General features: G+C 45.6%; 1 protein-coding gene across 1 annotated transcript; it reads right to left on the bottom strand.

The window, feature by feature from the left end:
* Positions 1-3,469: 3,469 nt before the first annotated feature.
* Positions 3,470-11,602, bottom strand: LOC113894791. The gene is made up of 5 exons (XM_027545433.1): positions 11,532-11,602; positions 11,219-11,412; positions 10,845-11,036; positions 10,268-10,674; positions 3,470-7,434 (listed from the first exon to the last, which is right to left on the bottom strand). Exons 1-5 carry the CDS (start codon positions 11,600-11,602, stop codon positions 7,117-7,119), a joined length of 1,182 nt encoding a protein of 393 aa, XP_027401234.1. The 3' UTR covers positions 3,470-7,116.
* Positions 11,603-12,226: the final 624 nt, after the last annotated feature.

Here is a 12,226-nt window from a genome sequence, read left to right as displayed (position 1 = left end):
CTTTTCTGCCTCTTAGCATCTATCTCATATGTCTTCTGTCTCAAATTTTTTTATACAGCATTGTTAAGTCCAACTCTTTATTCTCTTCAAATCTGTACTTAAGATTCACCTCCTTGAACTTCTGATAAAATGTGGAGAATTGAACACATTTGTTTATTTTTATTTTCCCCTCAATACAATTAAAATGGAAGCAGAAAAGGGAAAAATAGAATAAACCTCTAAATGCAAAGGAAAAGGGGAAAAGACTGTAACAGATGAAAAGTGAGAAACTTTCAGAAGACAGGAGGTAGATACAGTGCACCAGTTACCTATTGCAATGTAACAAGTTATTCTATAACTTAGCATGTTAAAACAATAAATATTTATTATTTCACACAGTTTTGAGGGTCAGGAATCTGGAAGGAGTTTAGGTTGCAGTCAAGCTGTTGGCCAGGGCTGCAGACATTTGAAGAACTGGTGAATCCTCTTCCAAACTCACATACATGGTTGTTAGCAGGAGTTTTCAGTTCCTCACCATAAAGCTGCTTGTGAAATACTAACTACAATGGGGGAAGTGTGACAATACAATAGAGAAACTAACAGACCCCACCTTCATTACGGTATCAATGTGACATCACCAAATATTGTCTAAGTGGACATTGCGCGCCTGAGGACATAGCTTCACTTCAATAACATGGAAGATACGCAAAGTGAATCTAATCACCTGAAATTATCATGCACACACACACACAAATGAGACATTCTTCAAAATAACTGGCCTATAATCTTCAAAGGTGTTAATTCATGGAAGTGTGTTGTATGCTGTGATATGGGTGTGGGAGCACACAGGAGGAGCACCTTAACCTGATTCAATGCCAAGATGTCAGTGAGGCCTTTTCCACACTAAGGTTGTCTAGGCTGAGATCTAGAGTCAGTCTCCAAAGGGGCAATGGAAGTGAGAGTGAGAAAGAGGGAAGCAGGTTTTAGTCTACAAGACCAAGAAAAAAGTCACTTGATCGTATGCCAACTGACGTCTCTCTGTGTATGTATCCTTTCTTTAATAAAAGCAAGTTTGCTCCTTTACCTATCATACCTAAAATGTCACATTTCAAAATATCTTTAGGTTGTGTTTATTGCTTTAGTCTAAGAAATGTACCGTGAAACACACGTGAAAAGTGTAGAACAACTTTACCTTTGATTGCCTTAGTCGCTGTAATCATCATTTTTTCAAACACTATTCATCTCAAAAACTGAGCAATATCATTCTCATAGCACTTTTCATATATTTCCCTAACATATGTGCCTCTTATGAAGGGTGTTTTATGATCACATCAACAGAAAATGATGCAGAAGACTAAACTCCTTCACACTGGTAGTTTGCTAAGTGGTTATGAGAACCAGCCTCTTGTCAGATTGTGCCTGATTTGAGTCCTGCCCTAGGCTCAACTCTGCCATTCATTAACCAGGTAGCCTGAGGCAAGTTACTTTTGAGCTTAAATTTTCTCACCTGTCAAATAAGAAAGTAATAGTACCTAATTTATAGGATTGTTGTGAGAACTGATTGAGATAATATATGAAAACCATACTGCTCATTGACTCAGAGAAAGAACTCAATAACTCAGATCTTCTGTATCACTTTTTATATACATTTAGAAAAATTCCTAGTAAAATAAAATCAAAATACAATCATAAAAATATATGTAGAGTGCTATCAAGATAATATTGGCCCATTATTTTATGAGTGTGTAGTTTTGTTATTTTTTTTTTAAATGATGGCAATGGCACCCCATTCCAGTACTTTTGCCTGGAAAATCCCGTGGATGGAGGAGCCTGGTGGGCTGCAGTCCATGGGGTCGCTAGAGTCGGACACGACTGAGTGACTTCACTTTCACTTTTCACTTTCATGCATTGGAGAAGGAAATGGCAACCCACTCCAGTGTTCTTGCCTGGAGAATCCCAGGGACGGGGAAGCCTGGTGGGCTGCCGTCTCTGGGGTCGCACAGAGTAGGACACGACTGAAGCGACTTAGCAGCATAGTACCTGGACCAATCAGAGATATTTGTCTACATTATCACATTTTGTAAGTTCCCAATCATCCTCCTTCTTGATTTTTTTAATCCTCAGTAATCTAACCCTCCTTAGAGTGCCTTGTAAGAGACAGCCAGGCCAGGACTAGTGATTCTCCAGCAGAAACTGGGATTTTTGAAAGGTCTACAGGCACTGCAAAACCAACTACACTGTAACTCCCTACCATTCCAATCTTTACTTGTTTGTTCATTTATTTGGCATGATAAGGCAAAACACTTATTTTCTGGTATAATAAGAAATATTAAGTGCTTCAGAGGTGTCTTATCAAAAGTAACGCCACTCTCCCATTGGTATACTGAAGCATGTTTATTTTTTACAGTAGCAGCTGGAAAGTGGGAGTGGATGGGATAAGTGATCTAAGGGATATTTTGTCACCAATAAACTAATAAAAAATATTTGAAGCTTACTGGGCAACAATTAACAGAGATAAAATTAGCTATGGTTTGTTTAGCTTATGACTTTAATCAGTGTCTAATTGGGTTAACACTTTTTTGTTGTTTTTAGGTTGACTAACATTCTTAACTTTTCAAATTTCTTCATCTCTTACTATAAAAGTGAAAATACAACTTATTCCAAGTATATTTTGATGCACTGAATTTTACTGTATATTTGTGAATACTGAAACTGTTAAAAGCGTAAAATAATTGTGAGAGCTGGAGATTATAATCTCTTTATTAATAAAGTGATCCTAGGTTTTGACACTGTAAGCTGGAAAATTCTGTCATCTATGTGTCTCTATAGCCCCCTCCACACTCACACACACACACACACACACACACACATCTCCTTTCTGTCTCCATCACCACACACATGTCCCAAGCTATGTATTTTTTAATTTTTAATTTTAGTAAAGATATATTAAACATTAAAATATCTACAGTATCTTATGAACCCCGATAAGAAATATATGATTCATCATCATCCTAAAAATGCTGACATAAATATGATAGTAATGATGATAAAAAAGATTAAGATGAAATTTCTTCTATAGAATTCTTTTACATATTTGATTTGTCAAGAAAAGATTAGAGATCAATTAGAATTAATCTGAGATTTAATTTATGACAATTTAACATTTTAATATTTTTGAACCCTAATTTTGTGAACAAAGTTTTAATTATACTGTTTGATCAATTCGCATTTATTGAACATCTACTATATAGCAAGTACTATGCCAGGCTCCCACAAAAAGCTTAAAAGAAAATGACCCCCGAAATCTTAACTCACATTAAAACATCCCACATGGTAATTGACAAAGGCATAATATGGGGGGAAAAATAGTTTTCTACAATGGAATATTACTCAGCCATAAAAATAATGAAATAATGCCATTTGCAGCAACATGGATGGATTAGAGATTGTCACACTAAGTGAAGTAAGCCAGACAGAGAAAGACAAAAGTCATGTGATATTGCTTATATGTGGGATCTAAAAAAAAGTGATACAAATGAACTAATTTACAAAACAGAAGTAGAACCATAGGTATAGAAAACAAGGGGACAAGCAGAGGATGCTTTCTCCTGGTTACCACAGGAGAAAGTCAGTGGATAAATTAAGAGTTTGGGAGTAACATATACAAACTACTATTTTTAAAAAAATACTGCTAAGCATCTTTTGCAGCACAAATACTGCCAAGATAATAACAATAGGATATAACACAAGAAAATTAAATGCTTTTTTAAGTGGAAAAATTCAGAGAACTCACATTAGTATATAAACTCTACACAGGACTATTATGTTTTCTCCTGCAATGTATAATTTTTACAATGTGTACAAACCCACAAGTGATAGTTTCAGGCAGAGAAGGTACTTCCAAAATAAGAAGAGTAAACTGAATTGAGATTTACTACTTTGGTAGTCATAATGCTAAGGTTAATGCTGCCTGGGATGAAAGGAGTGTGCTCACCGAACCTTCCAGGATACCCAGGATGCAATGCGGCTTTTTAAAAGAATGTGCGCAGTGCCTGATGCTAGGAAAAGGCAGACTCCTGTATCGCGTGCTTTACCTATTGGCTCTGACACATTTACTGTTTATTCAAGCACTCCATATTTATAAATACAAATGGTTTACAAGAAGACCCTCAATTAAATAAAACATTGCCTATCTGGAAGAGTAAATACTACAAACACTCTGAAGCCTTAATTCAAATGGGGACAAGCAGAGGATGCTTACTCCAGTAGCAGCTAGAATTCTGGGGAGAGGCTCCAGAGATGGGCGAAGGGCAAAATAGGAATACATGAAGAAGGCAGGAAATAATGGGAAGGTGAAGAAAAGGGATGTGGAGAGATACTGAAATTCCACGGATGAGGCTGTACAGTTAGCTCTTCCTGCTTCCCTGTTCCCTGACAAGGCACTGCACGTGATGCAAGGCCTGGCAGAGATTTGGCGTTGCGAGGCTGCTCCAGCCACTGCGGCCTCATCTTCTCTCTGCCATCACTGTGGCCCTCACTCAGATTCCTTTCTTGTCAAACTTGTATCCAATCACCCAAGCCCTGTAGTCTATGACCTCTTGGTCAAACTGTCTGTTACCCAGGACACAAATAGATTGAGGGTGTCAGATAACATGGTAATTTGGTGAGGGAGGAGATAGTGGGAGGAGATAGTTGGAGCACTGCAATACCCTTTATAATACCCCTTTCCCCAACCATACACATCTTTTAAAGTATTAATAAATGTCCTTTATCCATCTATGTTTCTCTGTATCTCTAAGTCACCAGAGGGCAATTGAGCATGACTCCTACCGTTTAAAAAATTCATTTCCTTTCATCTGTTCATTCTCTCTGGGAAGCTAAGGGTTAGAACATTTGAGTCAATTCTCTTTTTCTTGGGGGAAGAGGGGTAACACAAAGCTGGGTGATGACAAAGTGGGCTGTATTGCTCGATGGGAATCACAAAGAATTTTGTGTGCACTGAAGTTAGAGCTGTGACACTGCCTGAAGCAGTGGACATCCTGCAACCACATCTTAAATTCAAAGCCATTTCTTCTGGAACTGATTAGTACCCAACTAATACATATACATAATACTCCCACATACTTGATGCCTGCTGATTCTCTGAAAAACCTTGTTCACCATTGTCTCAGTTACCACCCTCCCCCATCCCTGGAAACTCTCAGTTTCAACATGAACACACTGAAGGAGAAGCAGTGGCCTTTGAAGAAGCTAGGACATGACCACGAGAGTAATGGAATGATGCAGAGTTCATCCCAGACATCCACGCCACCACAGCCACTTCATCACACACCCAAACACAAAGATTTGGGTGAATGCTCTCAGTAAAAATTATGAGCTGATACGGTGGAGGTGGGGAGGGGAGGGAAGTTCACCTGTTCAAAAAATATTTTCTGAGAGGTTATTATGGGTCAGGCAATCTATTCTGAGTAAAGCAGCTATTTTGCATAGAAATAAACCAATCTTCTTAAGAGGTTCAAGAACTGTTGTGCACTTTGGTTGGCGAGTCCTGAAAGCTTTTGTAACATCACATCTTTCTCGTGTTTGTAGACACTTTCTTTCTTTCCTTGAATCGGGGAGAGGGAAAGGAGACAGGCAGAGACAGACATACAGAAAGGGAATCACCTTCGTAACGTTTTCAGGTGAGGGCACAAGAACTCAGGAGGCGCACTGCTTTTCCAGCTCTTGTTATCTTCTTGTAAGTTCTGTACGTTGGACTGGGCACGTGGATCTAACACGCGAGTCAGCACCCTTGTAACTTTCTATCATTTACGTTTAAAGAAACAAGAGGTCTGAGTAGGAAGAAGGCAGGACCGGGCGAGTGCGGCTTGGCGTGGGACCTGAACTTGGGATTTCAGCCTGAAATCTCCGGCCAGGGCTTTCGCGGTCTCAAGACTCGGGACCCGGACACCCGCCCCTTGCACCGCCCACTGCACGCCTCCACTCGGGACCGGCTCCGGCTCAGCTCCCTGCCCACCCAGCCCTGCCTCCCGGGGTCCACCTGGAGCGCCAGAGCTAGGGCTCGATCCCCGGAATCAACCGCTCAGCCTGGGCTCTCCAGATCCCCTGGGCTGCATCTCGTCCTGGAACAGTAGCTGCTCCCACTAACCTTTGGAAGAGAGAAAAAACTGTTCCAGACCTTTCTGTGTACCTCAGGTGTGGGAGGAAAGGACATAAGCTTGTGTTAGAAGGTGTAGACATTAGGTTCCTCAAGGAGAAAGACTGATCCGAGAACTCTGAGCCCTTCAGCCCCCACTAAACCCCAGCCGCCGGCATTGGTCCTTGGGGAAGTGGCCGCCAGGAGGGTCGGTGCGTCGGACTGGTAACATGGCCGAGGCAGCGCTAGACGCCGAGCTCGCTATAGGCTCTCTCTCCCAGGATCGGATAGATGATTCATTTTTATATGTAATGTTTTACTCCACTCTATAGCTCCGACTGGTTAATGTTCAACCCCGGGGCTTGGAGGGGCAGCTTGGAGGGAGGCAGCCAGGGAAGACCCATTCAAGGTATATGGCCGCTTGGGAGCGAAGGCGAAGAAGCCCCAGAGAGGGTGAGGGGGATGCGGTGGGGCGGGGTTGGGGGGGGGGGGTCTCCTCCTGCCAGGGCCTCCCTAAGCGGATTCCCAGAGGGCAGAGAAGCAGGCGGATCCGCGGTCAGAGCCCAGCGCGTCCCTGGAAGCGCAGCCGGGAGGCCGCGCCCCGGCCGGGCCCCTACCGCCCACGACGCCGCCGCCCAGGCCCTGAGCGGCGCGTGCAGGGGCGGCGGGCTCTTCGGCCCAGCGGGACTCTAAGGGCAGGCTGTGGCGCCCTGGCCGCCTGGGTCCGACGCTCGCCCGGGGCGGCAGGCAGGCGAGGCACGCCGCGGGAGGCGGGGGGGAGGGGGGCGGGCGGCGGCAGCTGCGGATTAGATTCCAGTTTTGTTGTCCGGAGGGACCCGAGAAGAGTCCCCGGAGGTGCGTAGGTTGCCCTCTGGGCCGCCGCTTCTCCGGGTTCCTCTGAAAATACCGTCAGGGTCATGCGAGGCGGCACGTCTGGCCACCGCCCTTCTCCCACGTCGCCGGCCAAAAAATGGAACATCAAGATAAAGCAGCTGTTGTGGTCAATACAAAGTGGTGCTGGAGCCACAGTTCGGGCGTCCAGGGAGGCCCAGGGTGATGCCGCCTGCCGGGAGCACGTTCAGGTGCGGCAGCGGCTCCTTCGCGGGTCCCCCGCAGGGCTGGGCCGCGTGGCCCTGCAGAATCCAGGGGTCCAGAACGCCCGGGTCAGCTGTCCAGGCTGGCACTCCAGGCGCGGGGCGCTTGACAGGCCGGCGGGGCTGCACGAGGCAAGGAGGCTCCGGGCTGGGGAGGGGAGCTTCGCGCCGGGAGCTGCAGCCCTGAATTTGCAGACGGGATTTTTTTCGCCCCTGTCGGAGAATCTGACAAACAAGACCCGGCCTCATCAGATAAGAGTGGCTCCTATGATTTCATGGGTTTTAGGCTGGGGTGGAGGCACTGAGGTTAGGAGAGCCGTGTGAATGAACATCGCCCGGAGGCCCAGCGCCCGCCTAAGAAGGGTTTTATTTTACTTTCTTTTGTTGAATATTATCTTATTTCCTAACAAAGTGACCTGTCGTCTGTCGCCCTGGGCTCTGGCAGTTGGCAAATCCCTTTCTGTGGCGCTGGGGACAGCCGGCAGGGTCTCCACCTCTGCCGTGGCCACATGCAGCGGGGTGTATCAGTCAGACTCACGGTCCATCCAACACAGGCGGCCGCGTAAAGTGACACTAGAGAAGTCTGTGCCAGTTCATCCGGGAGGACCGAGAAAGATGCCACCAAGTTTCACCTGGGTGCAGTAACCCCACCCAGATATCCGCCTAGAGAAGCAGGGTTGAGTGAGTTGGGTTGTTGGTACTAAGCAGAACGGAGAAAGTGCCCCCAAACTAGGTTACCATTAGTCGTGGTTCCAAGTCACGTTCCATATGCTGTTCCACCGACTCTTCGGGGACAGCAGAAATTACTCCAGGTCTCATCTCCCCAAAGGAAGGAAGATAAAGGTTCCTGCCCAGGACTGCCTGCAGGGGGGACTGCTGCAAATTATTGGAGGAGCCAGAAAGACTTCGCAGCTCCTGGACGGAGGAAGCATTGATAGAGGGAGTCTCGGAGCTCAAAGGAAACTACCCCAAGCCTTAGTCCTGGTACAAGTGAGCGGGTCATTTTCTAAGTTGTTAGAGAACAAGCAAGCAAGCATATAAACAAAAAGCCCACTTTGGAGTGGATAAAGAAAACAGAAGAGGGGGAAAGATAGGGGGAGAAAAAGATAGAAAGCAAGGGGTGGGGCAAACACCTTAAACATTTTTGCAGGAACAACAGAATAGGAGAAACGGCTCAGGAAAGATCCATCAATGTCAGGGGATGGTGATACACACCCTGCTCAGGGAGGGCCCAGTGAGTCTGAACTTCTCTTAGCCCTTCTGAGAGGAGAAAAAAAATGCAGCTCCCCACACAGCCCCCTAAAAGTAAACACCTTTACCGTATACTCATTAATGTTTTTAAATTTTTTCTTTTAACAGGAGATGGTTCTTTCAATCAGTCGTTGACTGAGTAACTTTAGTTTCCACTATCTCCTGTTTTCTACAACTGCCATTGAATTGTTAACAGCGCACTGTTACAACAGGAGTAGCAATGATTTTTTTTAAAGGTAACTAAGTAGAATTAAATACATCTTTAACAGGCTATTTTATTTCTTCCAGGCCTTCTCTAATCTTCAAACAAAATCTAAAATCAACATTTATATAAAGTGCATAAAATGCTCAGCACGGAAGTGAATGGAGTTATGCATCCCATGCACAATAAATTCTGTTTTCTATCTTTTCAGATAGAAAGACAATGAGAAGTTCTCCTTTTAGGGGTGGGGTGGGGCCAGTGATAAATAAACAAGATCAAAGTAAAAACCTGAAAAAGTAAATTAGCAACGTGTCTAAAATCGGATTTCCTCATAACCCATTTTTAAAAAAATCTCATCTTCAATTATTATTTTTTTTCAATTTCAGTTAAAATGCAACTTTCAGATTAGGAAGGCTGGGAGAGAAAGGAGAGCTTTTAAAATTTCCTTCTGAAAATCTGCTATAAGAAATTTCTCCCGTTTACTTCCAGACCTCTCTTTCCTCCATCAGCCACGATTCTGGCTTCTCCTTGTGCTCAGATTAACTGCAGCTTGCAAAGGGGTTTTATAAGACAATCAATAGGGACTCTATATTCATAAATGCCTCTGATCTGATTACACATTCCCCCCCCTCCCCTCCTTTTTTCCCCATTCCTCTCAAAAATTTAAGCAGCGAGCCGGGGACTTCCAGCTTTGCAGCTTCTGAGAGCGGCCGGAGGCTGGGGAGCCCTGGCGACGGCGGCGAGGGCGCCCGTGGATTAGGGTGTGGATTGCAGGACAGACCTTTGTTTGGTCACATTCTCGACGGGGGTGCGGGGGAGGGTCGTTCTCCTTCGAGATCGCGCTAGATTTTTATAGACTCTTCTTAAAAGAACTCGCCGCTCTTCATAGGGTTAATTTATGGGGCTTTCGAGGAATATTGGGACTTTTAAGACTCTATTTTTTTTCCCATTAATTTTTTTTTTTTGGTTCTACTCCTAAAGTGACTCCGGGGTTTCAGCACCTCGCAGGAAGAGGGTGGGGGTGGGAGAAAGAACAGGGCCAGGAGGAAAAGGGGAGGATGAGCTTCCTAACCAAACCGCCTACAGGGCCAGGCTGCACAACGTATTTTTAAAAATTAAATTTCTAATCGTGTTGTGGGCCGTAAAACTCAGATTTAGGAAGTGGGGGGAAACTGAAACAAATGTGGGCTCTATCTACCTTTTCCCAGATCTCCACCAATTTGAATTCAGTATTAGGGAGAAGACGAGTTTGGGCCTTAAAAATGTTAAGTTTAAAAAAGGACGACAGGCCAGAGAAAGGATTAGAGTAACAGGTGAGGGGGGCGGGAAGGAAAAGCCCCTGGACCGCGAACGGTCTGCGCGGGGTTCCTGCTCCAGCCCTTCCCAGCTTCAGGGGCCCAGAGGTGGGCGACCAGGACTGAAGGCTCGGGATGCCTGGGTTCCTGGGGGCCCCGACCTCCAGCTCGCCATCTTTGATCCCAAGAGGAGGAGGCTGGTGTTCACGCTATAGATTACGTTAAAAGTTCCTTTAAGCACTTTAATACACAACTAGCTCAGAAATCATTAAGAGACCTAGAGAAGGAGAAAAAATACCCTCACACTCACCGGTAATAAATGTTGACCTGCAGCAAAAATCGATTGAGTGGAACCGAGGTGGTGGCAGTAACGATGGCTGGGGAGGTGGGGGGGGGACCCGCGTGGAAGCGGGAGGGGCGAGGGAACCGACTCCGTCAGCTCGGGAACTAGGCTTTTCTCACTTGAAGGGAAAAGGAGGTGCAGAAAGGGACTGAAAGCCGAGCCAGGGTGGGTTGGGAAAGGGAGGTGAGGAGGGTCATTCTCCCTTCTAGAAGTCCTGGGAAAGGCGCTGAGGTGGGAGAAAGGGCCTCTCTTCAGTCTCCCAAGTCTCCGCCCCCAGCCCGCACCACTCAAGTCGGGGAAGTGACAAGTCTTCCCAAACCTCGACTTCCATTTTTGTTTCCTGCGGATTGATTGATTTCCTCGAAATAAGAGTTCTATTTCAGCACAAGCAGACTAGGCCGAGATCCACCTCCTCACCCAGCGCTCCCAAGTCACTCTTGGGCCTGCAGACGCCAATCCTCCCAGCAGGTCTTGTTAGCGCTTCCAGCCCCCCAGCCCCAAATCCCCTCTCCCCGTCCCCTCCCCCGCCGCCCCTCCCCCGCGCCCGAGCCCGGCGGAGGCTCCGCGAGGCTGAGACCGACGAGCACCGCGGCTCTAGAAGCCAAAGTCCGCCCGTGGGGACCGTTTTCCTCTCCACTGCTCTCAAGTGAACAACAAGGACGGAGGTGAACCTCGTCCAAAGGGCTTTTATCTGCCCACCACTGCCGCGTGATCCCTCCGCAGGTCGGAGGCAGAGCTTAAAAAGGAAAGAAAAGAAAGTTAATGTGCATTAAGCACTGGTCTTAAATCGGGGACATTATCTGCGATGTCTTTAAGTGGCAGCAGCAGTCGCATGCAGAACAAAGACTCAGGGTCTGAACTCCAAAAGCTTATAGGTAGAGTCTCAGTCAGATAAAAGCAACCTAAGCGCAAAATCACAGGTTTTCTCGGCCCCAGAAAACGCGCGGCTACTTTTCGCTCCGGATTCCCCAGGGTGATGTTTGTCGTCGTCGCCCACCGCGGGGGGAGGAGGGGCAGTGATCCGAATAGCAAAAGACCTCAGAACTTCCCCTCCAAACCCCCGCCCCCAACACACCGAGCTCCCTTGCGCCACGGTTATGAAGTCTTTGGGACTAAGTAGTATTTGCTACTGTTTGTTACAGAATTAAATTTCACATTAAAAAAAAAAAAAAAGCTGAAAACCACCAACAAAAGAAGAGTGGGTGCTTAACGCTCTTTTAAACACACCGACCTCATTCCCCGTTTAGATGTCAGAGGATGGGAGGGAGGGCCAGGGCTGTAATTCATCTTGATTTGCTTCATTGTCCCGCAGTTTGCAAACTATAATCCTGTATAATTTCAGGAACAAGCAGGTTTAGAATTAATGGGTCAATATTATTTAAAACAAAACACGGGGAGCATGACCTTTGCCTCAACTACATATTGCTCGACAAGACTCAGGAAACTCCACTCTAACCTCTCAACCCCTGGGCTCTTTGAGAAACTAAAGGGCTGTGGTTATTAGAAATGGGCTTTGTTTCTTTTAAAGTCTCAAAAGGATTTGGAAATAGTAATGTAATATAACATGAAGAATCTCTCTACTTAAGCCTGAAAGATAAACGTGGAGGCCTAAATATTTTGAACTGGAGGTGTTTCCTTGTAAACTTATAGACCTATTCCTCTTGAGAGGAATGTATATAAACTGTACATGTATACACACATACATACTTCTCCAGAACAATTTACTGGGTGTGCTGGTTCCCTCCCCAAAGGAGTAAACCTGAGAGTCATTCCAAGCTAAGGTACTTTCTATATTTCTTTCTCCTTTCTTCTTTCTCTCTTATATTATTTGCTAGCTAGCAATAATGGAATCCCTTGGGTTTCAGCCAAAGAAAAATCTGGGCGACAAGAACAGACTGCAGCTTTTTTTTTTTTCCTGAGTGCCTC

The sequence above is a fragment of the Bos indicus x Bos taurus genome, chromosome 6, assembly GCF_003369695.1.
Source record: "Bos indicus x Bos taurus breed Angus x Brahman F1 hybrid chromosome 6, Bos_hybrid_MaternalHap_v2.0, whole genome shotgun sequence".
Classification (NCBI taxonomy): Eukaryota; Metazoa; Chordata; class Mammalia; order Artiodactyla; family Bovidae; genus Bos; species Bos indicus x Bos taurus.
The sequence above is the reverse complement of the archived record's forward strand: the minus strand, read 5'-3'. Positions and strand labels throughout refer to the sequence as shown.

Excerpts from the sequence above, each read along its gene's own strand:
- LOC113894791 (XM_027545433.1), bottom strand. The coding sequence starts at position 11,602 with ATGAAGCAAATCAAGATGAATTACAGCCCTGGCCCTCCCTCCCATCCT. Across the intron at positions 11,413-11,531 it reads ACATCTAAACGGGGAATGAG|TCCCAAAGACTTCATAACCG; the intron begins GTCGGTGTGTTT and ends AATACTACTTAG. Across the intron at positions 7,435-10,267 it reads CAGGTCAACATTTATTACCG|ATTCTCCGACAGGGGCGAAA; the intron begins GTGAGTGTGAGG and ends CTTGTTTGTCAG.